The 27,137-nt window shown below is 42.5% G+C and overlaps 2 protein-coding genes across 7 annotated transcripts in view; one reads left to right on the top strand and one right to left on the bottom strand.

Moving 5' to 3' along the window:
* galnt13 (polypeptide N-acetylgalactosaminyltransferase 13) overlaps nucleotides 1–22,332 on the bottom strand; it is a 68,824-nt gene extending 46,492 nt beyond the window's left edge. For 4 of the 6 annotated variants that reach the window (XM_015966628.3, XM_070544426.1, XM_070544429.1 and 1 more), the window contains exons 1-3: nucleotides 21,184–22,332; nucleotides 3,506–3,723; nucleotides 896–1,173 (exon numbers count right to left, since the gene is read on the bottom strand). In XM_015966628.3, the coding sequence (XP_015822114.1) occupies nucleotides 896–1,034 (139 nt within the window). In that variant the 5' untranslated portion in view covers nucleotides 1,035–1,173; nucleotides 3,506–3,723; nucleotides 21,184–22,332. The remainder of the gene's footprint in view (nucleotides 1–895; nucleotides 1,174–3,505; nucleotides 3,724–21,183) is intronic. The other 2 variants (XM_070544427.1, XM_015966625.3) reach the window with 2 other exon arrangements.
* A 2,616-nt stretch (nucleotides 22,333–24,948) lies between these two features.
* On the top strand, nucleotides 24,949–26,383 carry rprma (reprimo, TP53 dependent G2 arrest mediator candidate a). The gene has a single exon (XM_015966629.3). The coding sequence runs from the start codon at nucleotides 25,205–25,207 to the stop codon at nucleotides 25,511–25,513; it is 309 nt and encodes a 102-aa protein (XP_015822115.1). The 5' UTR covers nucleotides 24,949–25,204; the 3' UTR covers nucleotides 25,514–26,383.
* The last annotated feature ends 754 nt before the right edge of the window (nucleotides 26,384–27,137 follow it).

Here is a 27,137-nt window from a genome sequence, read left to right as displayed (position 1 = left end):
AATTGTTCTTTGGTCGATGCAAAACGTGTTTATGAAGTTTGTTGCACTAAATCCCTCCCACATAAAGCCTATTCAGCAGTTTTATTTTTGACAGTTTCAGTACCTTCCAGAATTAGATGTTTCAGGGCTCTGTCACTTTAAGAAAATGAGTTGGAGCTAGCCACACCTACCCATCCCTACTCAGGCTGCTATAGGCTGAGAAGCTCTAATATGTGTGTGTGTGGGGGGGGGGGGGGTTCAGAGTAGAGCTGCTGTCACAAATGGGGAATTTTTGAAACAGCTCATTTTAGACAAGTTGGTATGAGGTGAGAGGGGGTTCAATACAAATGTTCCTGTTTGTGACATCCTCGTTTGTGTCCTCAAATGTTATAACAAGTTGATCTATCGTGCATATGGATCACACTGCTTATGTTAGCTACCTAGATGGTGACAAAAGAAATGAGCAAAACAAGATGTGGATGTAACTCCATTCAAGACACAATAGATTGCACGTTACTGAAAAGGTGTTGGGATTAAACCAATGCATTACTACAACTTAAGCATTACTAGCAACACTGTTGAAGAAAATAGGAAGTGTAAGAAAATTCCATAGAAACTCATTTTCAAATAAAGGTCCTGAATAGAATTGATATTTTGATATTTCGATTGTTAAATGTAAGTGAGAAAAAGTCATTAGATTCTAAAAAGCACAAGGAAGAAACAATCATATGATATGTTAACAGTGTGAACATGACCCAGCATTCAGATTGAAGCCTGTAACACCATCAAAAAAGAGCTCAGCTTAATTTAATTTGTTTTTGTTGTTTATGATGTGCTCTTTCAAATATTTAATAACCTGAAACATCACACCTCAGTCTAGCATGAGAATAAAAGGCAGGTATTGTTGTGAACTCACCTCTGAGGGCAGGGAGCAGAGAGTGGTCCTTATCATCACATTTGTTGCACTCACTGAAGTACAGCAGCAAGAAAACATCGACCAGCACCCACACCAAAGACGTGGTCAACACCACCTTGCAGTAGATAAACCGTCGCATCACCTCTGCGGATGTTGGCCAGGACAGGGGGAAAAATGGAGCCTATGAGGTTTCAGGCTGGTGGTGAGGTGTTTGAAGTCTGGAGATGGGGCGAGGAAATGGAGGTGAGACCGAGGAGGTTTGACCAGGAGGCATCGTCCTTCAAGATGAAATTGAGGGGAAAAAGACAGAATATGACTAAGTGAGTTTAGATTTTTAATTCAAAAGGAGAATCTACACTACTTACAAAAAAACATCTAATTAAGAACTAATCTATAACTTTAACCAGGGTACCCTGAAAAAAATACATGCAAGCATGAGGAGAGCATGGTAACTCCACCCTGGGGTTCAAACCTATGACCTTGGTGCTAAGCAACAGTGTTTCCCACTGCACCATCATACAGACCTGCAATAACATTGTTCAAAAGAATGAAATTTATTTTGTAATAGATATTTGCTAAGTTTTCTGCTTTTTTTTTTTTTTTTTTTTTACTTAGTCTTAAAAGACCCATGAAAATACATCATTGTACTGGCTTTAGAGGTATAATATATAAGAATGAAGTAAGGATGACATTCTGTGGTCAAATTAGAGTACTGCAGTCCCTTTTTCTAAATAAAAAGTCACTCTCTCACTCCCCTTCTGTGCGTTTGATGACCGTTGCCAGTTATGGATCAGTGCCAAATGATGAGCATAGATGAGTCATACACAGTAAGTTGATAAGTACATAAATATATTGTCATATCTGGTATTGGAACACTTGGGTGCATTTCGGTGGGGAACACTTACTACACTTATTACCGTAATGTGCATTTGAGGGACTGCAGTTGTTTGCCGTGTTGCTGTTAGCTTGTTGTTATAGTTCTAAATGACTCATCAAAGGAAGTAAAAAGCCACGATTGACTCATCATTCATTTACTCACAAACATTTCACTGTAATATTGAGATGTTGGTGATTAAGAAAGTAGCTTGCAATATTTTTAGAGCCATTTGTTTGCTTCTAATTCACCATTAGCTTTGTTAGCTCAATGTTGGGCTCTGTCCTGATTCACTCGATATTAGAGTAAAACAAAAATTACGTTCCTGTTTGGCCCTTTTGGAAAGTAAAACTCTTGACAACCCACCAGGCTGAGAAGGAAATCTGTTTCAATGTAACCTCCGTTTCAACATTATTGAGACATTAGGCGTTTTGGGACTATTTTACTATAAACTTATTACATACTGTTCCTTTAAACATTTAGTATTGGTTCCTAAACATTTAACAGAAACTAATCCTAGTGTGATTGACCAGGAGGTGACCAAAGTGCAGTGACAACACAGTTAAGCTAGCAACTTAAAAATGCAGTTGAGAGATCTCATATTGGTTTTATCGCCTACAAAAACTGTTCCGTTGCAGCTTTTTTAAGCTAAAGTAACTCTTGGCTGACATTTAAGCAAACATAGACAACAGATAAAAAAACTGCACGTCATTAAGAGTGAATCATTGTCATATAAGTCCCAAAAGGCAAAGATGTTTCTGTGGAACCTATTTTAGGCCAGAAATACAAACTTAAAAATATAAACAATTTTCAAAATAATTTCACAATAATTTGGGTAACATTTTTCAATAAGGTTTCCATTATATTGAGCTGGTAATTAGTTTACAGATATGTTATTAAATAATCTGTTAACACTTTATAAATCATTGATAATGATTTATTGTGCCTTAATTAAGGGCAACAATGAGACAGAACTAACCAGTTTCTTGTCAAACAGTGAGGCAAATTATTTCACCAATATATATTTTTCTAGAGTAACTATATTAAATATTTGTTCTTTATTATGTCTAATAAAACATGAATACAAGACAGAAATGTGACCATATTGTAAAGTGTGACACTGGCATTTATAAATGTTAGTTGTTTAAAAATAGTCTCAGGTTTTGTGCTTCAAAATAAGGTTCCCTTTGATAGTAGTGGCTATCTATAAAGCGATGGTGAAGTACGATATTGTGGATCATCAGGTTCTGCTGGAATGCCTAGAGCAGTGGAAGGGGATTGCAGGAGCAGCTCTGAGTTAGATGAAGTCCTACCTGACTGGTGGAACTATGAGTGTTTCTACTGGTAATCACTCATCGTCTAAGAAAGAGCTGAAGTGGGGGGGTCCCTCAGGGATCTGTTCTGGGTCCCCTGCTCTTTTCAATCTCTCTGCTCCCACTCTGCATGATCTTCCGCAGGTGCGGTATTGACTTCCATTTGGATGCCTACAACAACTGCCAAATTTGTCTGCCAGTAAAAGAGGGGTTGTCTGGCTCCATTAACTCTCTGGTGGAATGTGTGGAAGACGTGCATTCATGGTTGTCGGACAACTTCTTAAGTTGTAAAGAGAGCAAGACTGAAGTCATTGTTTTTTCACCTAATGGCCATCAGCAATGTAGCATAGACCTCTTGTCATTAGCACCATTTGAACATAAAGTGGTAACTGATCTTGGTGTGAGATTGGACTATGGACTTACCTTTGATGCACAGGTGAACTCCGTAGTGAGATCCTGCTTTTTCCGGCTCCGGCGCCTTGCAAGAATCAAGCCTATGCTATCCAGAAAGGACCTTGAGATTGTAACATCTGCATTTGTGCTTTCCAGACTCGACTATTGCAACTCTTTGTATGTCAGTCTGACCATTTCCACACTGTCAAAGATGCAAATGGTTCAGAACGCTGCAGCAAGGTTCATTACTGGAGTGAAAAAATGGGAGAGCATCACTTCAGTATTACATGAAATGCAGTGGTTTACAGTAAAACATTGCATTGAGGTCAAGATTCTGTATTTACATTGAAGTCACTAGCAGGGTGTCATGATCATGCCCTGATGTCTGTGTTTTCCTGTCTCCCTGCAGCAGCAGCAATCTATCCGCACTCCCTATTTAAGCACCTGGCTCCTGCTGCTCAGTGCGAGATCATCTGCTGCCATGTCACAGTCTTTTGAGCGTTTGAACCTGTCTGCCTGTTTATTGCCCGACCTCTGCCTGCCTGACCACGGAACCTGCCTGCCTGTTTATTGCCCGACCTCTGCCTGCCTGACCAGAGAACCTGTCTGCCTGCCTGTTGCCCGACCTCAGCCTGTCTGACCACGGAACCTGCCTATTGCCTTAGTCCCAGCCTGAACCGACGTAATCACCTTTATCGGCAGCCCTCACCACAGAACACTGCTGCCGTTTAAGGAGGCCACGCCGCCCAGAACCGGCTCCAGCGGGTCCCGATCGCTTTATTAAGTCCTTAAATAAACATTTTAAACTTTCTCTGTTGTGTGGCTGTTGTTGGATCCGGCTGATCGTTACTATGTCTGACCGTGACAATACGATCTCGCCCTTTAACATGGATGCAGCCAAGCACCGAATGGTGCACTAGGGTAGAGAGTTCTATCACAGCTCTGGAGCACAGCGTTCATGAAATTGTTCAGGGAGTTGCTAACCTTAAATCGTTTCACTCCACCAGCAGCGCCGCTGCTTCTCCTCCCAGAGGACTTCCAGTTGACATTACCTGGGAGCCCAAGTTGCTTCCTCCTGAGCTGTTCGCCGGAGAACCGGAACAATGCAGACCTTTTTTGACTCAGTGCTCCCTTACATTTGAGCTGCAGCCGTCGTCCTTCCCCTCCGAGCGGGCAAAGTAGCCTACACTATCTCTCTCCTGTCAGGTCGGGCCAAGCAGTGGGGAACAGCCACCTGGGAGAGCGATGCTGCCATCTGCGGGTCATTTCAGGAATTCTCAGAAGAATTAAAAAGGGTTTTTGATCCAGTTCGCCCTGAACGGGAGGCAGCTCGGGGTCTCCCTCAAACAGGGGGTAAGACCAGTGACGGAATATATTATAGACTTTCATGCTTTAATGTCCAGCAGTCGCTGGAATGATGATGCCTTATTTGATGCATTTTATCAAGGACTGTCTGAAAGAATCAAGGATGAGTTGGTGGCCAGAGATCTGCCTAGATCGCTCAAAGTCCTGGAACAACTGGCTTCTCGGATTGACCTGTGACTCAAGGAACAGAGGAGGGAGAGACTGAGTTATGTTCCCCTCTGTGAAACCATCCTCCAGACCACGGGTCCCCCAGTAGGAACCAACCCACCCGCACTGGGGGCGGAGCCCATGCAGATTGGGTGGACCAGACTGTCGGTTCAGGAGAGGCAAAGTCGTCTCAGTAAGGGCCTTGTTTTTATTGTGGGGAGGGGGTCATCATGCAGCTGGTTGCCCATTAAAAGGCCAAGACACAGTGAGGGATGTGGGGGCCTTACTGAGTCCTATCTCATGTTCTGACATGTTCTAACACCCCACCCCCACCCCCAGGAGGCTGTCTGGTATGTTTTATTGACTCCCGAGACCTTGGAGATTAGAGCTTTTATTGACTCTGGGGCATACGCCGATTTCATTGACATCTGTCTAGCCAAGGAGTTAAAATTGAGGTGGGAGTCCCTTCCGAGACCACATAAGATCCTGGCCATCGATGGCCATGTCATAGAGATTATTACTCACCAGACAGAGTCTACATCTGTTCTCATTGCAGGCATTCATAGAGAACAGAAACAGTTTCTGGTGGTTCGATCCTCAGAGGTTCCACTCATTCTGAGTCGGCTGTGGCTCATCAAGCACCAGCCTATCATCAACTGGGCCACTGGAGAGATTCTGTCCTGGGGGGCAACGTGTCTGAGGACAACTTTGGCAGAGCATTCTGAGACCAAGGTAAGCCCCCTGAATGAGACTATGTATCCGATGTGTCCCGAGTGCCAGAGGTTTATCACGACCTGGCCGAGGTTTTCAGCAAGGCCAAGGCCACCTCTCAGCCCCCACCCCACCCCACCCCACTGCAGTTTTGATTGTTCCATTGAATTCCATCCGGGCACCTCCCCCTCGGGGGGGGGGGGGGGGGGGTCTGTATGCCATCTCCAAACCAGAGAGGGAGGCAATGGACAGATACCTGGCAGCCGCTCTAGACGCAGGTATTATTTGTGAGTCATCACCTCCAGCAGGTGCGGGGTTTTTCTTCGTGGGGAAGAAAGATGGGTCGTTGAGACCTTGAATTGATTACCGAAGTTTAAATGGCATCACAATTAAGAACCTTACCTCTCATGAGTACTGAGTTTGACCTTCTACAGGGGAGCTCTGTATTCACTAAATTAGACCTTCGTAAAGCCTATTACCTTGTTCTGATGAAGGAGGGGGACGAGTGGAAGATGGTTTTTAACACGGACGAGTGGAAGATGGCTTTTAACATCCCATCTGGCCATTATGAATACCTCGTCATTCCATTCGGTCTCTGCAATGCTCCAGCGGTTTTTCAAGCATTGGTCAACGATGTCCTTCGGGACTTCCTCAACAGGTCAGTCTTCACCTACCTGGATGACATTTTGATTTTTTCGAAGGATCTGTCGAGCCATGTCAAGCATGTCAGAGAAGTACTCATCTGTCTACTCCAGAATCAACTAATGTCAAGGCTGAGAAATGCGTATTCCACCAGACTATGATCACCTTCCTGGGGGCGGTCACTTCCCCTGGAGGATTGGTATGGACCCTGCTAAGGTCAGTGCTGTCCTGAATTGGCCTGACCCGGCCAACGTCAAGGACCTCCAACGTTTCCTGGGGTTCGCCAACTTTTATTGTTGTTTTATCAGGAACTACAGCTCTGTTACAGCCCCCCTCCACTGGTTGACCTCAGGCAAGAATCAATTTATTTGGACAACTGAGGCCAAATAAGCCTTTTGCAGGCTGAAAGCATTGTTTACATCTGCCCCCATTCTCCGCATCCCTAACCCCAACAGCGCCTTTGTAGTAGAGGTGGACGCTTCCAACACCGGAGTGGGGGCCATCCTATCGCAAAGGTTCGAGGATGATCTCTTGCATCCCTGCACCTTCTTCTCTCGACGACTCTCTGCGTCTGAGAAGAACTATGATGTGGGAGACAGAGAACTGCTTGCTATTAAGTCAGCACTGGAACAGTGGAGACATTGGTTGGAGGGGTCACCTCAGCCATTTGTGGTATGGACTGACCACAAGAACCTGGAATACCTTAAGGGTGCTAGGAGATTAAACCCTCGACAAGTTCGGTGGGCTCTGTTTTTTGGCAGGTTTGATTTCCCATTGTCCTATCGTCCTGGGAGCAAGAATCTGAAGCCGGACGCCCTCTCGCGGCAACACCAGATTGTGAGAGAATAGAGATGACCCCCCCCCCCCCCCCCCTCTCTTTCTTTAATTTATTTGACTTCATTCCATTTCACTGCTAACCTTTTAGAAGTTCATTATAGCTCGACTTCTCCCTGTGGACTGTTAATGAGTAAACAATGTAGTAACAACATTTCGCCACAAGGGGGCACAACGAACACAGTGTGTACTGCTGATCCAACAGTTCAATGGTTAATTCAGTGCTGCTTGACTGTTGGAGAAGACGCTGCTCATTGCGCTCTCGTCTGTGTTAACAGGTAAAACGGCACAAATAACACAATAACAGCAATGAAGGAGATTGGGTAGAAGTCCGGGGTAATGAGGGGAATGTTGGCCGTCTATCCCTGTATGTTTGTTTTGTAAAATGTTAGTTTTATATGGTAGTGTGAGTAAGCTAACAGCTAAGCTAACTTTTACCAGTTGTACCAGGACTTAGTGATGCTGCTATAAATGTTGTGTGCTTGAAAGGAGTGAGCTGTATCTGACTTGTTTTAAGGTAAAGCTAAGGATGTGAATGTTTATGCTAAGTGTTAAACGGTTCAACGGTTAATTCAGTGCTGCTTGACTGTTGGAGAAGACGCTGTTCATTGCGCTCTCGTCTGTGTTAACAGCCAAAGATGGAATAAAACCCGCAACAAAACACACTGACTATTCATTCATGTGTGCAACAAATCTGGTGGCCCGTACGGGGATGCAGCTGTGCTTCAGGGAAGACAAAGTGAGACTTTAATACATCAGCCATGGAGTTGGAGCAACTGCAGGATAAGTTAAGTGAGACCCTTGTGCAGTTGAAAATGGACCAGCTCCAGGAGGTGTGTTTGTATGCGAAAGTCCCAACTGAAAATCAGACCAAAAAACACACGCTGATCCGTTTAATAAGTGAAGTTGCTGATATTGCAATTGAAACGGAAGAAGAGGATGTGGCTTGTGAATTCCTCAACAGACTGATAGCAAAAGCAAAAGCAATGCAAAAAAATGAGTCGATGGTGGTTGATGAGACGGCTGAAAGAGATGTTGCTGCCCTTGAAAGCCTGCAAAAACAATATGCAGCATTACAGCTAAGTTTTCAAGCTTCCACTAAGAAATTAGAAGAAGAAATGGCAAGGTTGGAAAAGAAGGTGAAAATTCAGGGACCATATCAGCTTCCAGCACAATTTGCAAATCCCTTTGCAGCTAACACCCCTGAAGTCACTATAAGAAGAGAGTTCAAAATTAATGGCCAAATTGGAGAAAGGGGCCAGAGAGATAAACTTTCCTATTCAAATCTGATGCACCAGATTGATATGGGACTTAAAAGAAACCACAGTGAAGAGGAGATCATTGAAGCCGTGGTTAGATCTATCAGTCCAGGCTTACCTCTTCGTGATATGCTAGAAATTAAAGCAGATCTCTCCATTGCTCACTTGCGCACTATTCTAAGAGGCCATTACAAAGAAGATAGCTCCACTGATCTGTACCATCGCCTAATAAACATTACACAAGATAGTAGTGAGTCTCCACAAAACTTCCTGTTCCGGGCAATAGAGTTAAAAGAAAGACTTCTTGCTGCATCCAGAGAGCCTGGCTCAGAAGAGGACTATGGCCCAGAACTGATTCAGAGGAAGTTTCTGAGAGCAGTGGGAACAGGGCTCATAAGTGATAATGTGAAACACCAGCTCAAGAACTTTCTTGATGATCCCACAGTAACGGATAATGTGCTAATAGCCAAGACAAATGAGGCTGCTAGCATGGAATGGGAAAGGCAACAGAAGTTCAGGAGGAGCAGCAAAGACCTGAAAGTCAGGGAAGTACGAGCAGAAACACAACCAGTCCCAAAGACAACAGTTGGAGCTATTTGGGAACAAGAACAGCCTTCTTCCACTGGGATGAAAACTAAAGCAATGAAAACACAGTCATCTGCCTCTCACACAGAAACTGAGCTTCTGCAGGTTATCAGAGAACTTAAGGGTGAGATACAAGACATCAGAAAACTTGTTAATGATACATGTGTGTCAAGACCAAGCAGGAAGCGTGGCTGTAAAAATTGTCAAGACAACAACAGGGGAGAGATGTGTGATCATTGTTTCAAATGTGGACAAAGTGGACACCTATCACGGGGATGCAGACTAGTTAAAAAAACATCAGAGAAGACGGATGAGGTGGGGATGTCTTTGAGCCGTGTGACATCAATGCCAATACCAAGAGTTGACAAGACTAAACATGAGATAACTGGAAATAGCTACAAGTTAAGAACAGACAGCACACAGTATTTGGAGAAAAGGATAATGGGGGAAGTTGGACCAGCCACATACCAGGTAAATGAAATGGTTGGTGTCAATCTTCTTTCCTCAACAGGAAGAAACCAGCTCCTAAATCTGATTGGAAAGAAGTGTACCATTACCTGCCTGCTGGATGGGGTGGAGACCAAGGCTCTGTGGGATACTGGATCACAAGTATGTCTTATGAGTGAAAAATGGAGAGAAAAAAATATTCCCCATGTTGCTATCAAAAGCCTCGCTGAAATTATTGGGCCTAGAATATTAGATGGGAGGGCAGTGAACAAGACACCAATTTCTTTTAATGGGTGGGTTGAGGTCAAGTTCAAATTGCCATCTGCTAGTCACACACATCTTGAGCTCTTGGTGCCAGTTCTGATTGCTGAAGAGGATGGGGTGGGTGAAGAACCGATCATTGGGTTTAATGTAATAGAACACCTGTTAAACATTGGTGTAGACCCGCCACCCCTTATCACAGAGGCTGTCAGTGCAGCATTCTCCATTGAATGTAAAAAAGCAGAAGTACTTCTGAAAGTAATGGGAAATGCCAATGCTTTACAGAACACAGGCACGGTGAAAGCAAGTAGGGAGAACATCATTCCAGCTGGCCAGACAAAGATGGTAAAATGTGGTGCACGAGCAGGCCCACTCGCAGATCAGCAGGGAGTCCTGTTTGAACCCCTGTTACCATCACAACTCCCAGAGGGGTTAAGAGTCAAAGAAGGAATAGTGTGTCTTCAGCAGGGTCCCTGGTCCCGTCTCAAAATCCCAGTCAACAATGATACTGCCCATGACATTGTTTTACCCTCTAAAAGCATAATAGGGCAAGTCCAATTAGTTAAGACCATGTATGCCGCACAGACAGAGTCAGCCCAAATACCACAAAAAGACATGCCCACTCCCAGTTGTGAACCTGGGAATCCAACAGAATCAGAAAGGACGGGAAAGGGAGAGGAGACCCAAGGGGGAGTTGAAAATGATGGTAGCTGGGATCCACCCGTTCCCATTAGTCACCTGTCCCCAGCACAACAACAACTGGTGAAACGACTGCTAAGAGAGGAGTGTGCAGCGTTTTCCCGGGATGATTATGATGTTAGAACGATCCCATCACTGGAGCTCAAAATCAGACTACAGGATCCAACACCTGTCACAAGGACATATGTATCGGTCCCCAGACCTCTCCACAATGAGGTGAAAGAATATCTGGAAGACTTGTTAAACAGAGGTTGGATAACAAAGTCCAAATCCAACTATTCAAGCCCTATAGTCTGTGTACGTAAAAGGGACGGTAGCCTCAGACTGTGCTGTGATTACAGACAGTTAAATAAGAAGTCTCTTCCCGACCGTCATCCTATTCCCCGCATTCAAGACATACTGAACAGCCTGATGGGAAGTTCCTGGTTTTCTGTTCTGGACCAGGGAAAAGCCTATCACCAAGGGTTTCTGGAAGAATCAAGCCGTCCACTCACTGCATTTATTACGCCCTGGGGTCTCTATGAATGGGTCAGAATACCTTTTGGATTATCATCAGCACCAGCAGAGTTCCAGAGAGCCATGGAAGAGTGTCTGGCAGGACTGCGGGATGAGGTATGCTTGCCTTACCTGGATGACAATTTAGTGCACTCCAAAACATTTGAAGACCACTTAAAGCATCTGAGAAAGGTATTGCAGTGTTACCAGAAAACAGGAGTCAAGCTGACCCCAGGAAAATGTGACATTTTTAAGAATCAAGTAAGATTCCTTGGAAAACTGGTAACAAAAGATGGTTACACGATGGATCCTGCAGACACTTATCCGGTGCAGGCTTTGAGACAGAGAAATCCCTCCACGGTGGGAGAGCTAAGAAAATTAATGGGATTTGTTTCCTACTATCGCAGTTACATACCAAACTTCTCCCGCATTGCTAAGCCCCTTTATGATCTTCTCTCGGGAAGCCCTGAGGAAAGAGAGAAATACAAAAAGAAAAAAACAGGAGGATTGAAAAAAAATAAGAAGAGTGGAGGACAGTTATCCTCATCTCAACCAATCAATTGGTCAACAAAACATCAGGAGGTGCTCTGCCAGTTATTGGATTTTCTGTTAAAACCACCGATATTGGGATATCCAGACTTCGAACAGCCCTTTATCCTACACTGTGATGCTTCACAGGAGGGACTTGGTGCTGTACTTTACCAGAGGCAGCAGGACACATTGGCTGTGATAGCATATGGATCCAGGACACTGACTGCCCCAGAGAAAAACTACCACCTTCATTCGGGGAAACTGGAATTCCTGGCCTTGAAATGGGCCATATGTGAGAGGTTTAGGGATTACCTCTATTATGCCCCACCATTTACAGTTCACACAGACAACAACCCTCTTACATATGTGCTTTCCACATCTAAACTGAATGCTACCACTCATCGATGGGTCGCTGAACTAGCTGATTTCCAGTTCTCTATAAAGTACCGACCCGGCAAAGTAAATGGAGATGCAGATGGTCTTTCTCGAATGTCGCTCAGTATGGAGGAGTACATGCAGACCTGCACACAGACGTTGCAACCCGAGGTGATGAACAGTGTTATCCAGGCAGTTGCTGCTCAGTGTCAGGATTCTGCGCCCTGGCTTTGCCCAGCAGTGATTAACCAACTGATTACAGAAGAAGATAAGGCAGTGGTGACATCAGTAAGTCAGATCAGTAAAGAAGCGTTGAGACAGGCACAACAAGATGATCCGGTGATTGGCGATGTATTGCAATGGGTAACAACAAAGGAAATGCCAAAAAGTTGGAGACACAAGGGTAGTGGGGGGATAACCGCTCTGATGAGACAAAAACACAGACTGTATGTGGATAAGGATGGACTACTTCATCGCAAGACAGCCAACTGTTCACAGCTTCTCCTCCCAAAGAAATATCATCCACTTATTTTTAAGGAACTCCATGAGGAGATGGGTCATCTTGGAGTCAAGAGAGTGTTAAACCTGATCAGGAACCGTTTCTATTGGCCTCATATGCAGGGTGATGTTGAACACTATGTCAACCGTGTCTGCAGTTGTTTGAAAAGGAAGCGGCCTAACAAACCACCTCGAGCTCCCCTCACCAACATCATCACTACATACCCTTTCGAGTTAGTCTCCATTGACTTCTTACATTTAGAGAAATGCAGTGGAGGGTATGAGTACATCCTGGTGGTGATGGACCATTTCACCAGGTTCGCCCAGGCTTACCCCTGCAGAAACAAAGCTGCCAAAACAGCAGCAGAAAAGATATTTGGGGATTTTGTGTTGAGGTTTGGTTTCCCCACAAGGCTCCATCATGATCAGGGGAGGGAGTTCGAAAATAAGCTATTTTCAACACTGGAGAAGTACAGTGGGGTCAGGGGGTCACGGACAACACCGTACCACCCTCAGGGAAATGGCCAGGTGGAGAGGTTCAATAGGACACTGCTGGCTATGCTGAGAAATCTGCCAGAGATTGAAAAAGCAGATTGGAAATCTTCTCTAGCAAAAGTGGTCCACGCATACAACTGCACCCGTAGTGAAGCCACTGGTTATGCTCCCTATTTCCTCTTGTTTGGTCGCCAACCCAGACTCCCTATTGACCTCATGTTCGGCCTCAGCGCAGGGGACCAGAGCTCATCCCACCAAGATTATGCAGGAAAATGGAGAGTCAGAATGAGTGAAGCTTATCAACTGGCATCCAGCACAGCCAGTAAGCAGGCAATGAGAGGGAAAGCTCTTTATGACCGAAAGATACATGGAGCAGAGCTGTATCCAGGATGCAGAGTACTGGTACGCAATCTGAATGAAAAAGGAGGACCAGGGAAGTTGAGAGCATTCTGGGAAGAGCAGGTGTATGTTGTCAAAGAGAGGAAACATGACAGCCCAGTATATGAAATCCAACCAGAAAGCGGGAAGGGGCGAGTTAGGGTTATCCACAGAAACCTACTGCTGCCGTGTGATTTCCTTTCAACTGGAGACTTAGAAATTCCCACTCAACCAAAGAAAAAAAAGAAAAAAAGAAGAGACAACGAAACGCCTGGAGACAGTTATGAGGATGAGGGAGATTGGGAAGCGATCATCAGCCCATGTCAGCAGAATCATGACATGGAGTCCAATCATCATACTGAGAGTCCGCTAAGAGCAGAGGCACCAGAGTTCTACCCAAATGTTGGGGACATGCAAAGAAACTGGACTGAGGATGATGTTGGGACAGGATCACAACCAACGCTGGGAGGAGACGGACATGCATTACTGGATGGCAATGTCCAGTCAGGGACCGTGGAAAGCGAGGAGCTACCTTGCATTTCAAGCTCAAATGATGATGAAGATGCTGACACATCACTTTACAGGAGGTATCCTTTCAGAATAAGAAAACCTACATTAAGGTTTACTTACCATAAGTTAGGGCAGCCTGTTATGTCAAGTGAATGAGTTAAGAGAGCTTATAGAGAACATGTTTGATCAGCAAACTCAGTTCTCATGCAGTTTTGCTATTTTCCTGTCTTGGGTTCAAATATTTTGCTACAGTTTTGTTTAGGATTCTGGTCAACAGGTTAGAGAATAGTGGTACTTGTGAGGTCAGTTTAAACATTTTCTTTAAGGTTGAGTATACTTCTATGTGAGTACCTTACTCTCAGAAGAGATTGCAGATATTGACGCTACAGGCGAATCAAATGGTGGATAGTCATCGTGCACAATGACATCAACTGCGGAAATATGACATTAACGGGAGATATGTGTCATATTTTAAGACTGGATACAGCATGGCATCTCTTTCTACAAATGAACTCTGACTCCTGATTAGATGTACTCTGCATATATGTAAAGCATTTGAAGGATATGTGAACTGATTATTACACTGTGTTAGTGTTCGGTACTTGAATGTCGGGACGACATTACATTTTTGAGGGGAGAGTGTGAGAGAATAGAGATGACACCCCCCCCCCCCCTCTCTCTCTCTTTCTTTAATTTATTTGACTTCATTCCATTTCACTGCTAACCTTTTAGAAGTTCATTATAGCTCGACTTCTCCCTGTGGACTGTTAATGAGTAAACGATGTAGTAACAACATTTCGCCACAAGGGGGCACAACGAACACAGTGTGTACTGCTGATCCAACAGTTCAACGGTTAATTCAGTGCTGCTTGACTGTTGGAGAAGACGCTGCTCATTGCGCTCTCGTCTGTGTTAACAGGTAAAACGGCACAAATAACACAATAACAGCAATGAAGGAGATTGGGTAGAAGTCCGGGGTAATGAGGGGAATGTTGGCCGTCTATCCCTGTATGTTTGTTTTGTAAAATGTTAGTTTTATATGGTGGTGTGAGTAAGCTAACAGCTAAGCTAACTTTTACCAGTTGTACCAGGACTTAGTGATGCTGCTATAAATGTTGTGTGCTTGAAAGGAGTGAGCTGTATCTGACTTGTTTTAAGGTAAAGCTAAGGATGTGAATGTTTATGTTAAGTGTTAAACGGTTCAACGGTTAATTCAGTGCTGCTTGACTGTTGGAGAAGACGCTGCTCATTGCGCTCTCGTCTGTGTTAACAGCCAAAGATGGAATAAAACCCGCAACAAAACACACTGACTATTCATTCATGTGTGCAACAAGATGAAAAGCCGATCCACTAGCCTGGAAGAACCAGAGTATATATTGCCCTCCAAGACCAGGTTAGCTCTCACCTCCTTAGAATGGCTACTTATACGAGCTCACCGCAGTCAGCCCCCACCAGTCCAGTGCCCTGATAACCGTTTCTTCATTCCTGCTAACCTGGTTTCTCAAGTGTTACAGTTTTGTCACGTTCCAAGCTGTTCTGTCACCCAGGAACCTTGAAGACTCTGGCAGTGGTAATGTCAGCCTTCTGGTGGCCCACTCTCCATAGAGACACCAGAGAATCTGTCAATGCTTGCCCCACCTGTGCCCGAGTCAAGGTCTCCCAAAGACGCCCGACAGGACTGCTCCATCCACTCCCTATTCCCCAACAACCTTGGTCTCATCTCTCAGTTGATTTCGTCACAGGTCTACCAGAATCACAAGGTAACACCGTCTTACTCACCATAGTAGATCGATTTTCCAAAATGGTCCATTTGGTTCCACTTGCCAGACTACCCACCGCTTCCAGATTGGCAGAGGTAATGTCACAGGAGGTCTTCAACCTACACGGCTTGCCCAGCAATATTGTTTCAGACAGTGGGCCACAGTTTATCTCCAGGTTCTGGAGGGAGTTATGTTCGCTGTTGGGCATTAATGTCAGCCTGTCCTCAGGATTTCACCTCCAAACAGATGGTCAGACCAAACGCATGAACCAGGAGGTGGAGACCAAACTATGAATCCTCTGCATGGACGGTCCTCACAGGTGGCCACGGAACTTCCCCTGGGTGGAACTTGCCATCAACAGGCATTGGCCATGTCATGGTCATGCCCTGATGTCTGTGTTTTCCTGTCTCCCTGCAGCAGCAGTAATCTAAGCTGATTAATTCCACCTGTGCTGCTCCCTATTTAAGCACCTGGCTCCTGCTGCTCAGTGCGAGATCGTCTGCTGCCCTGTCACAGTCTTTTGAGCATTTGAACCTGTCTGCTTGTTTATTACCCGACCTCTGCTTGCCTGACCACGGAACCGGTCTGCCTGCCTGTTGCCCGACATCTGTCTGCCTAACCACGGAACCTGCTCGCCTGTTTATTGCCCGACTTCAGCCTGTCTGACCACGGAACCTGCCTATTGCCTTAGTCCCAGCCTGAACCGGAGTAATCACCTTTATCGGCAGCCCTCACCACAGAACACTGCTGCTGTTTTCAGGAGGCCACACCTCCCGGAACCGACTCCAGTGGATCCCGATCGCTATATCAAGTCCTTAAATAAACATTTAAAACTTTCTCTGTTGTGTGGCTGTTGTTGGATCCGGCTGATCGTTACCATGTCTGACCATGACACAGGGACTGCGCCGCTTTATCACTACTGCACACGCCCCCTCAAGATCACTGCGCTCCGCTGCCAACAACCTACTGGTTGTTCCACGAACCAAGCATAAGAGTCGCGGAGATCGAGCTTTTAGTGCTTTTGTCCCAACATTGTGGAATGGCCTTCCACTGGAATTAAGACTCACAACTACACTTGAGGCTTTTAGAGCAAAATTAAAAATACACTACAGACACATAGCATCCCGTTAAACCTCTGATCTGATTGTTTTAACTGATGTGCCTGGTTTTTAGTCTTTGTTTGCATGTAGATTTTGGCTAAATTAAGATTTTATCTTATGATTTTATTGTTTTTGGTACTTAACATGAATTAATGTATAATACCTTTTACTCCTTATGATGTATCTTTTATTATTTTATTGCTTGTTAATTTTACACTGCTGTGTTCAGCGCTTTGGGCTGCCTTGGTTGGCAGCAGGAAGGCGCGCTATGAATGAATGAATATAATGGTATATGCTAATTCTGTTTACAACTCAGTCTGAAATGTTTAATATGGCAACTTGATTAAATTTATCGATGGAATTTGGCGAGAAACTGATCAGCTATGTCTCTTAATTAATGCATAATAAACACTTGTTTTACAGAAATAATAACAAATCTATAAACAATTTTAACTATTTATAAGAGGAGCCTTATCATAACGTGGTATTTGCCAGCTGAAATTTTGCACTCTGGATTTAAACATCCATTAAAGTAAGTGAGAAATTTAATAGACACTGGGCTGACCATTGACCCTTTTTATTCTTTCATTTGAAAGGATGAGCGAGTGCTCATTTCCCCTTTAAAGACTTCCCCTCCTTCATCAGTGGAGCAACTAAGACCATCTGGGAAGCTTTCATACTAGAGGCACTTTAAGGAGGTTAAATATCTCCCTGGCATAGAAAGTGGGCTTCACAATGTTTCTGATGAAACACAACATCTCTACTTGTCTGGAATTATGGGTTTTTGCAGACTGAAAGGCCTATTAGAATATAATTGGTATAGAAATAGAATGGTTAGCAGAATGCTTTCAGTCTAACTCACACTAAACAAACACTCAGTTGTCTTTCACACTGATAACTGAAGGCTTCATTCTGCAGTAAATCACACAAAGAAGTACTTTTATTTTATATGATACAGTAAAGGAATTAAAAAGTTCTATATTCTGCTGCTTAAATGCAGTTTAAGATGCAAATATACTATCCTTTATTGTCAGGTGCATGATCATAATCAGAAATGTAAACAAATGAAAAAATATAAAACATTTTTGAATTTTATGTCCAGATGATTTGTTTTATGGGCGAATTTTCAACACATTAGTGTCATAAAAATATTTTCTTTTTTTCTTTTTTTTAATGCAGCGTTAGTTATTTCCCTGGTATACATTAGGAAAATGCGAAATGTAAAAAAAACTCTAAATTGAGTCTTCAAATGCTCTGGGAACCCAGACAGAATAATATGCATATATATTTATATATATACATGCATATATATGCTAATATTTAAGCTTACTAGAAAAAAATGATTTACATGGGAGTCAAAGGCACAAAAAAATGCACTAAGGGCGTTAACGGTACAAAATGATTTCAGTGTTACGTTAAATGGAGTAGGGGATTTTTTTTTATTATTTTTTATATTTCCTTCAAAACTACACATTCTCTCCCAAAAAAAGATACATTGCAGTAGCATAGGCAAATGTAACCACAAAAATACCCCTGTCTGTGCAAAAAATGCACTTAGGACATAAAAGGGTTGAGGCTAAACATCACAAGTGTGAAACTCGGTAAATTATAAATAAAACAAGATGTTTTTGTGCCAACTGAAAGATGTGATATAATTATCATTTGAGGTGTACTGATAAGATATTCAGTCCATCCTTAGAATGTACATAAAAGAGATGCAAGTTTTGTCAATAGTGATGAAATCCTTAGTTGTTTCTTATTCTTAAATAAACAAATCTTGATTGGAAATAGGGAGCACACTATATCGAAAAATTATCGTCATCGCGATAACAGGACGTGCGATAGGCCCATCGCAAAACACGGCAAAAACAGTGATAAATGTTTGGTTCAAACATTTCCATCCTTGTCATACATCAGCTTTTTGTAAACCAGCTCTGTTTTTTACACGGAAGTATTATTTGACCAATCAAATGTAGTCCTTCTGATATGCGGCCAATCAGATGGTTCCGTTCACGTAATACACCCGCCCCCTGCATAGACCCTTTTGGAAAGCAACACCCGAACAGAGTTAGTGGCGCCGTTCCCTTGTTCGTCATGCTGGCTCAGAGCAACGAACGCACTTTGTGCTGAGGTTTCTGGATTCAGCGCTGCTTTCAAACGTGAACATGACTCCACTCGGTGTCGTTAATCATTTTTACCGGGCTGTCTCCAACATATGCCGGTGAACCAACCCACCGTCATGTCGCTAGTGTTAGCCCAAGGCTCTAGTTAGCTTCCAGCTAAAAGGCTACAGCACTCTCCTCCCAGTCCCACCCTGCTAAAGAGGGCCTGGAAAAGTTCCCCCACACATCAAAGTGATTTTTCACTTATGAGCTTTTAAACCCTTGTTTATCAGGATAGTTGATTTGCTGCTGCACATAAACTGTCAGTCAGAAGCTCTGCTAGCCGGTTATCTTAAGAGGAGCTAGTTCAATTTGTTAGCTTATCAGAATCACAGTTGCAGTTTCATCGTCTAAGCTGCTTTTTAAGATCTAGGTAAACTTGTTCAATTTGGGGTTAAAAACAAACGTTTTCACATATTTTCCATGTAGTTTTTTTTTTTTGCCAGTTCCTCTTCTGAAAGGTAGACGATTGTTTTTCTCTTTCCCTCAGAAAATCTTAATATTCTCCTAGTTTGGTCCAGCACAGTTCACTTCCCAATTACAGCAACAGCCTTATATCATAACCACATAAGTGGAGAAAATGCTCAGTAGCAATGAGAGAATTTGCTGTTGCATTTAAGTGATGTTAACTATTATTTAACATTTAAACTTATTTTCAGATATTTTTATTTATTCAAAAACCCTGGTAAGGGATGTTTTTCTGTATTTGGAGTATCAGAAAAAGTTTTATGGTGGAGGTGATGTTTTAAAGTCACTGAGAAACTGCATGCATGCAGTTTGTTGTTTTGCTGCTAATACAGTAGCAGGTGCAGCTGCATATTTTTGCAATAAAATGTTATGCTGTAATGGAATTCATGCATTAGTTTTTGTTTGCTTTGAGCCCAGAGCAGACGTCACACACCAGACGACATCAACACTGCATACTTTAGTATTTGTTCATTTATCGCGAGTAATATCGATATCGCAATATTAAGCACTGTTATCGAATACCGCAGGTTTTCCTAATATCGTGCTGCCCTAATTGGAAATGTCCTTATTAGTGACTTGTGGAAGTGAAAAAGCCTAAAAATTATTTCCTACCAATTTCCATATCTTTTAATTGCAGTATTTTACTATTCATTTTAATGTTGCATGTCCTCTCGGCTCCTTTTCCTAGTATCCATCAGGTAGGCCGACACCTTTGCTCCGGTCTAACACCTAACTCAGAAACAAGGCCGCCTCGGTCCATCTGCATCAACAAGAGGTTTACAGATGATTTCAGACAGAATCCAGTGACCTCTAACTCCACCTGATGCACATATTTCATTTCATACAATGATGAGTGGAGACATCTAGTGAAACCCATCTGCACATAGCACATCAACACCATAAGCTTATAAATGATTAGATGTTGTGTTTGTGCCTCACACAAAATGTTTTCATGCATCCATGGTACACATGATCCCACCTACTGCACTATTAGCAGCTTGTCCACAAACACTTGACCAAATTAGTCCACCAATCTGCACAGAAGAATATTTCCTGCACAAAAAGCATTCTCCTTCCAAGCTGCTTTCTTAAGTGAGTGCTAATTTAGTTATGAGCAATGCTGTATGTTGTGCAATGTCTGACGCAGTGCTACAGTTTAGGATTCATCTCTGATTCAGACCTGCTCCATGTTACTTACTACAGAGCTGCCTAACAAATTGGTTTCCACTCTGAAATAACTGCACCAGCCTCACATCTGGGCTTGACAGTTACCCCAGGGGCAAAGTGACTCTATGAAGCAATCAAAACGGATTTTCTTGTTTCATATCCATTAGTTTAAAACAAATACCTTTGCTGCCTCCCTTTGATAGATGAGAACAAAGTTTAGGAGTTCCATCATTTTCACTCGGAACCAGTCCAGCTCTAAAAAGCCCACAGATTGTCCCTTTGCTTTGTCAGAATCAGAGAGTAAAAAAAGCTGTGAATGTAAAATTTTAAGGTGAATTTGAGCCAATGATGAATGGTTGCAGAGTTTAGACCTGTTGTTCCACCTCAGGTAGTGTTTTGTTTTCATTTAATTTGTTTTAATATTTGTAATTATTGCTCAAAATGTATGTTTATTTGTATGTTTTTTTTATTCATGGGGTTATTATAATGCAAAAAATAACACAAATTGAGGTTAAATGTTTGTATTTAACAATCAGGTGTCACACAGGCACAAATCCAGCCCTCACAGAAGAATGAGGTTATCGTGGGATTGATCTCTGAAAACAAATGATTTATTTTACACAAATGATCCTATTAGTGCAAAGACAAGTAAATAAATGAAATCCCCCTTTTACTTTTAACGTGTCTAAAAATTATTACATGTAATGTGAATAATGTTGCAACAAAAGCAACACATAGCATCCAGAATGAAACAAATAAACTCATCATCACATTTTCTGGTGATATAATTTGTCCAGTGCAACAGAAAAAAAGGCTTACCTAAATTATGCATGCGGTGAACCAGTGACCTGCTCCAGCCCTGCTACCAGGCAACGTGTTGAACATGATCAGACCTGTGCAATATAATAGTCCGTAATTTAAACTGAGATTAAAATTATCACAACGTATCAAGTCACGGTCCATCTCAGAGCAGGGTGGTAATCCAGGGTAATCCACGCATACACCGTCCGTCCAGTCAAGACTCTCATGGCTGGTACCTGCTCGGACTCCTTGATGTGATCCCTGGAGCTTCGCGAGCCGCAGTAAAACCTGTCGACGATGAGTCTAGACGGCTGTTGTTGATTAAAGATGATGAAGATTTAAACGAGCGCACGCGCGCACCCTACAAAAGGACACGCGTATTTTGCGTACCTGTTCCAGGAGTATCCGCCGTGGCCGCCCGCAGGACAGGTGAAATAACACTTTACACAATCTAACCTCAGCTCAGGCCGACCTGCAGCTGGCGCGTACCTCGTCTCTGATTGGCTGACAGCGGCGTCACTCACGAGGCTGGCGTCTGGTGGCTGTGGGCGCGTACAGCATAAACACGCTAAAAACAACCAGAATATAATTAATGTAGGCGATTTAATTGGTTTAATCTGATAACAGGTCGTCACAAGATGCTGTGACGTGCTGGGGGTGATTAGGAAGAAGTTCCCAGAATGCTTTGCACTAAGTGATGATGTGAAACGATCTCGTGACTTTGTGATGATTTCTTTCCGTTGTGATATTTTCATTTGTCTCTTAAACATGTAAATTCTTGAGTTAAATTTAATAAAGTCATTGCTATAAATCTGACCCTAAGTGATAATAATGTCAGGAATAAAAGTTGTATTATTTGATGACACAGATAATAAATTAATACTCGTTTATTTTTGTTTGTTTTTTGTTGTTTGTTTGTTTGTTTGTTTAGATCATTTATTTTGGTCGCTAGAAATCTATTTTAATCAACTATTTGCCCCTCTCCAGTGTTCTATGGATATTATAGTTTTTGAGGAAAAAAAAACTTTTATTGCAAAGGAGACATATTTTTATTGACTGCTGCAAAAAGGCAAGTGCCTGTGTGATTGCCTGTGTGTTTTTATATCAACATATCTCATGAACCACCAGATGGATTTTAATATAACTTCTTAAAGTACATACTGTTCATCTACAGCTGAGTAACTTTTTGAGTCAGTCCAGTTAAACATGGCACCACAGTTAATAGGCAATAGCAAACACAACATAATGTTCTAACCAATCATACAAGATCTAGCAACAACGGTTCTCAAGGTTGGGGTCGTGACCTCACTTTGGGTCACCAACAAGTACACATGTGGGTCCTGAGATAATTTTCAAAAATCAAAATAAAATTGGAAAAAAAATTGCTGAAGCTGTGTTTCCAGCATATTTGTTACAAAAACTCAAATACATTGTCATAAATGGTTATAAGTGAACATGAGATGAAGCGCTTTACTTTATTATTTGGACATAGTTTGTTTTGTCTAATTGGAGACAAATGGGGTCACATGTCTAGACATTTTTTTTATTTTGTGGCTCTGAAGTTGACATGTTTAAGAACATTTGCAAGGCATGAGTTGCATAAGATAATTTTATTTAAAGCAAGGCAAAGCTTTAAATAAAATCAACAGTTGCTGGTTTCCTATAGTGTCCCTAAAGGGCATGACTCAAGGGCGTCAGTTTGTTTTCAGAATTGCTGGGGACAATAGCCATACACTTGAGTGGGGCTTAAAAATTGCTGGGGACAATAAAGTAGGCTAGCACAGGGGTCGGCAACCCGCGGCTCTGGAGCCGCATGCGGCTCTCGGTGCTTGTAAAATAATGAATGGATATTTAAATAAAATGCTTTATATTTTACTGCATTAATTTTACATCTGCCAATTCTAAATGTAAAGATTGTCTGCGTAAACCTGAACAGGTCCAACCCGGTCTGTGAGACCGGGTTGACGCGTCACGCTTGTGCGTAATCATGCGCTTCTGAGCTGCTTTCCGACCTTCCCCACCTACAAAGTTTAATTACAACAATCAAACGTGACAGAGCCTGGATTTGTATTCTGAACAGTCTAAACATGTTTTAAAAAGAAACGTATGACAAAAGTGGCACCTGCTCAGTAAAACCACCAATAGGGTGAATATTGAAGGCAGAGACTGGCTACAGCTTCTGGATCCACTTTATTTAATCGTTTTATTGATTATCTTTTTATGAAAGATAACTTTGACGTACACGAGCGACCAGGCGCGTTGCAAGCTTTTCAAAAGTGTGGGGGATGTTGTCTGTGCCTAAAATAATTTCATGTTATTCATCCTGTTAGTTTAATTTCCATAATAGCGGAGCAGGTACGAATTTTAGACGCGTCACGCACGTCTCCGTTTTAAACATGTTATAAACTGTTCAGAATACAAATCCAGGCTCTGTCTCGTTAGATTGGTGTAACTAAAGTTTGTACTGAATGAAACTTTACATTAAACCATGTTGAAAAGAAAAGGATCCCATTAAATCGTTTCCCCCTCATTTACAGTCACGGACTACAGCGCAGTGCGCGTGGCTCTGGGGTTAATCAAGTTTAATTGTTTCTCGTTGCAACAATCTTCACAAGAAGGCAAAACAGTTAAATGGCAGGTTACAGATATTTCCATTTGACTGTTTATTTTGACGGATAAACTCAAGGATGTTGGTTGATTTCCTCCCACTGAAGCGGTCTTTTGCATGTCCCCGGCGTCCCCGGTTAAAATGACGCTGACTTCATCTTTGGTACTTTCTTTCTGTGTTTGACTTCAAATTCCATTTTTGGTTCTTTTGAAAACACAAGTTTCTCTTTACCTTGCTGACAGTTTTGTTTGCCAACTGCAAAACACCCTCAGAGCTGACACTGTGAGGGTGTTTTGAAAGAGAAACCTTTCCTGTGTTTTAAAAAGAACCAAAAATGGAATTGGGGTCTGACTTCATTTTTTTTTTACCTCACCTCTCTGATTCTGGCTCAAGTTGAACAATGCTGCCATCTGCTGCCAAACATGAGAACAGCAGATATAACTCTCATGCGTCGGTGTGGAACAGCCCTCAGCTCAAGACTGTTTGTTACTGTAACACTTTTATTACTCTGTTTGAACTTGAACAGCTGCAAAAGGCTGTAAGTTTAATAAATCTGAAATATTTTGTTAAATGCAAAATGGCAAAATATACTGCAAAATAAAAAATATCAGATTAAGAATATTCACTAGAAAAATAATTAACAAATTTTATATTTTTTATTAATTATTATATTTTCAGTAATTGTTTGACTATTTTTCTGTTTTCTTGTTTTTCTGTTTTTAAACGTTGTTTTATTTTTTACTTCTAACGTTTATTCTTTGCAGCAATAATTTAAATATGTCACACCAGAGTCCCCACAAGTACAAACATTTTGCTTATCAAATTTTAAAATCTTATGAGAGTGCACAACAATGTAGTTTTGTTTTGTTTTTACAATTTATTGATGATTAAATTGATTTTTCATGACGCTTTGGTACTTATACCTTTATTTCTCATTGTCTAGATAAATTTAAAGACCAAACTGAAAGCAAATGCATGCTGAGTTGTCTGCAGGACCAACGGGGACCCCGTAGAAATGATGAGTCAGTATGGATTCCTGTGTGAGTGCACGTGCTGATTCACAGCAGGCTGCAAATACTTTACAAAACAGGCTTTGCACAAAATGTCAATGCGTTGCACAGAAGTTGCAATGTGCGGTCTTACCGTGTGGTGGCGCTCTTACTGTTTCCTCCTGAACAGAGGCGGTCTGGGTATATAACCGCGAGGTCGGTGCATTCATTTGGATCTGAAACTGGCAGCGCAGCGCATGAAATCCCCAGTGATGCGATGCCAAAGCGTCTTTTCCGACTCCGGGAGAGCTCTGTTTGATCCAGAGGAACTTCTTCAACTCCTCACCATCACTTGATGATAATCCAACCTCTCTCATCTCTGCTTTTTGGGCCCCGCGCGCTCAAAGTTTGATTTATTTTTCTCTCTTTTGCAAAAGTAGAGATGAACACCACCGGGTTGAACCAGACAGAGAGTGGACTGTTTAACAAGACGGAAGAGTTTTTCTGCTGCAACTTCTCCTCCGTGGTGACTGACAACGGCTTTGTTGCCGCGGCACCGGATGAGAGGAGCCTCTTCATCATGAGGGTGGTCCAGATCGCCGTCATGTGCGTCCTGTCCCTCACGGTGGTGTTTGGCATCTTCTTCTTGGGCTGCAACCTGCTCATAAAGTCAGAGGGGATGATCAACTTTTTGGTTATGGACAGGAGACCCTCAAAAGAAACGGAGACAGTGATTGTTGGAGCCTACTGAGGGATGGGGACGCTTATTTTCGGTACAGATGAAGAGCGCACGGTGATCAACAACCAAGGAAGCCCTGCTTTCACGTTTAGACATTTTATAAAAATAAAAAGCACTTAAAGGTGGATGGACCCTGACTGGGGCTAGAAGTGTTCACTTATGCTTTCGTGGCCTTTTTAAACAAAGACATCCTTTGGTCTGCAGGAGGTAAAGCGCGTTTATTCAGACGCGTCATTTAAAATAGTTGCATCGTTTGTTAAGCAGCAGCTGGTGGGGAATGTGGTTGACTGGCTGCTTTCTGCGCCCTTCTGCACCTCTAATAAAGGTGGAATATGTATTTTTGCCATTCAATAATGATTTATTGTAAAAATGACCAAATCCATTCTTCCTTCTTTAAATAAATAATTTCATTCTGTAATTAAAACAATGTGGGTCCCTTTTTCGCAAAGTGTTTGAAATATGAGGAACAAGGATGATGATAATGACAAAAAAGGCATTTTTGTGAAAGTGTGAGGCTATTCTAACAGTGGTGCCACCAAAGAATTTCATGGGGGGCCAGTGAATATCTTGGGGTGGCACACCACATTTGTCCCTGTGGTAACTCTGGGTAAAGTTTAGTCTGCTGCTGTGCGCTGAAGGCCTATGCATCCAACACATTTACCAAATCTCCCTAAATCATTGACCTCAAATTTGAGAAATTTAAACGCTTCAGAAAAAAGACAAAATTCCACAAATTTATTTCAGAAAAAATAAAAAAGAAAGTTGTGTACTTGCTTTAACATTTATGTTAATAAACTGAATGTATGAGTATTGAGGAACATGAATTACATTTATTATGGGGCTAGCGGGCTTGTCTTCCCTGGAGGGGGCAGTGAGGTGGCCATTGTCCCCCTGAGCACTTCTTGGGGTTGCCACTGATTACTAAACTTGTAAGAATGTTCTTGCTTTTTAATAACAATATGTCATATCAGACTGCGCGGGTTTGTTTAAATCAAAATGGTAAAAAAAAAAAAGTCCAAAAAAAAAATGAAACATCTTTGTCATTATTTTCATCTCCTTGTGTCACATTGTGATGCAGCATCTCACATCCTTCCTCCTTCTGTCAAAACATCTGTCTGCCTCTGGCTCACCTGTTTGCCAGCTCCCCTGGAGCTTCAGAAATCACCTGCCCTGTCAATGCAGAGAGGAAGAGGAAGACGAAGAAGCCATGGGCAATATGCTGCTGCCTCGCTGGCCACCTGTGCTTTGCTCAAAGTTAAACAAAATCAGTCTCCTAGCTGTCCTTCGCCCGGCTCTCCTCCTGAGCCGTCTGCTGGACAAAAGGTCATTCTCTCCCATTACAGATGTCCACAAGCATGACAGGAAAAGTATGGACAAGACTTCTGAACCACAACAGATGTCATTGGAGGAACATGTTTAAAAAGACAGATGGTGAAATTGTGAATTGTTAGTTAGTTGCTTAGACTGCCACATTTTTAGGGCAGAAACGATCTGTTATAACTATAATTACATATGAAAAAGAAAAATGCAATCAAGGGCGGCATGCCTGATTTTTAGTTGACTGGAACCAAAAACATTAGAAAAGTTGCACTCAGCTACAATATTCTGCAAGATGTAATGGAGTACAGTTCACAAA

The sequence above is a fragment of the Nothobranchius furzeri genome, chromosome 14, assembly GCF_043380555.1.
Source record: "Nothobranchius furzeri strain GRZ-AD chromosome 14, NfurGRZ-RIMD1, whole genome shotgun sequence".
NCBI classification, from domain to species: Eukaryota; Metazoa; Chordata; class Actinopteri; order Cyprinodontiformes; family Nothobranchiidae; genus Nothobranchius; species Nothobranchius furzeri.
Note: the sequence above shows the minus strand (reverse complement) of the source record. Positions and strands in the feature narration are given on the sequence as shown.

What these genes read in the sequence shown, in the direction of transcription:
- rprma (XM_015966629.3), top strand. Translation starts at nt 25,205, where the DNA reads ATGAACACCACCGGGTTGAACCAGACAGAGAGTGGACTGTTTAACAAG.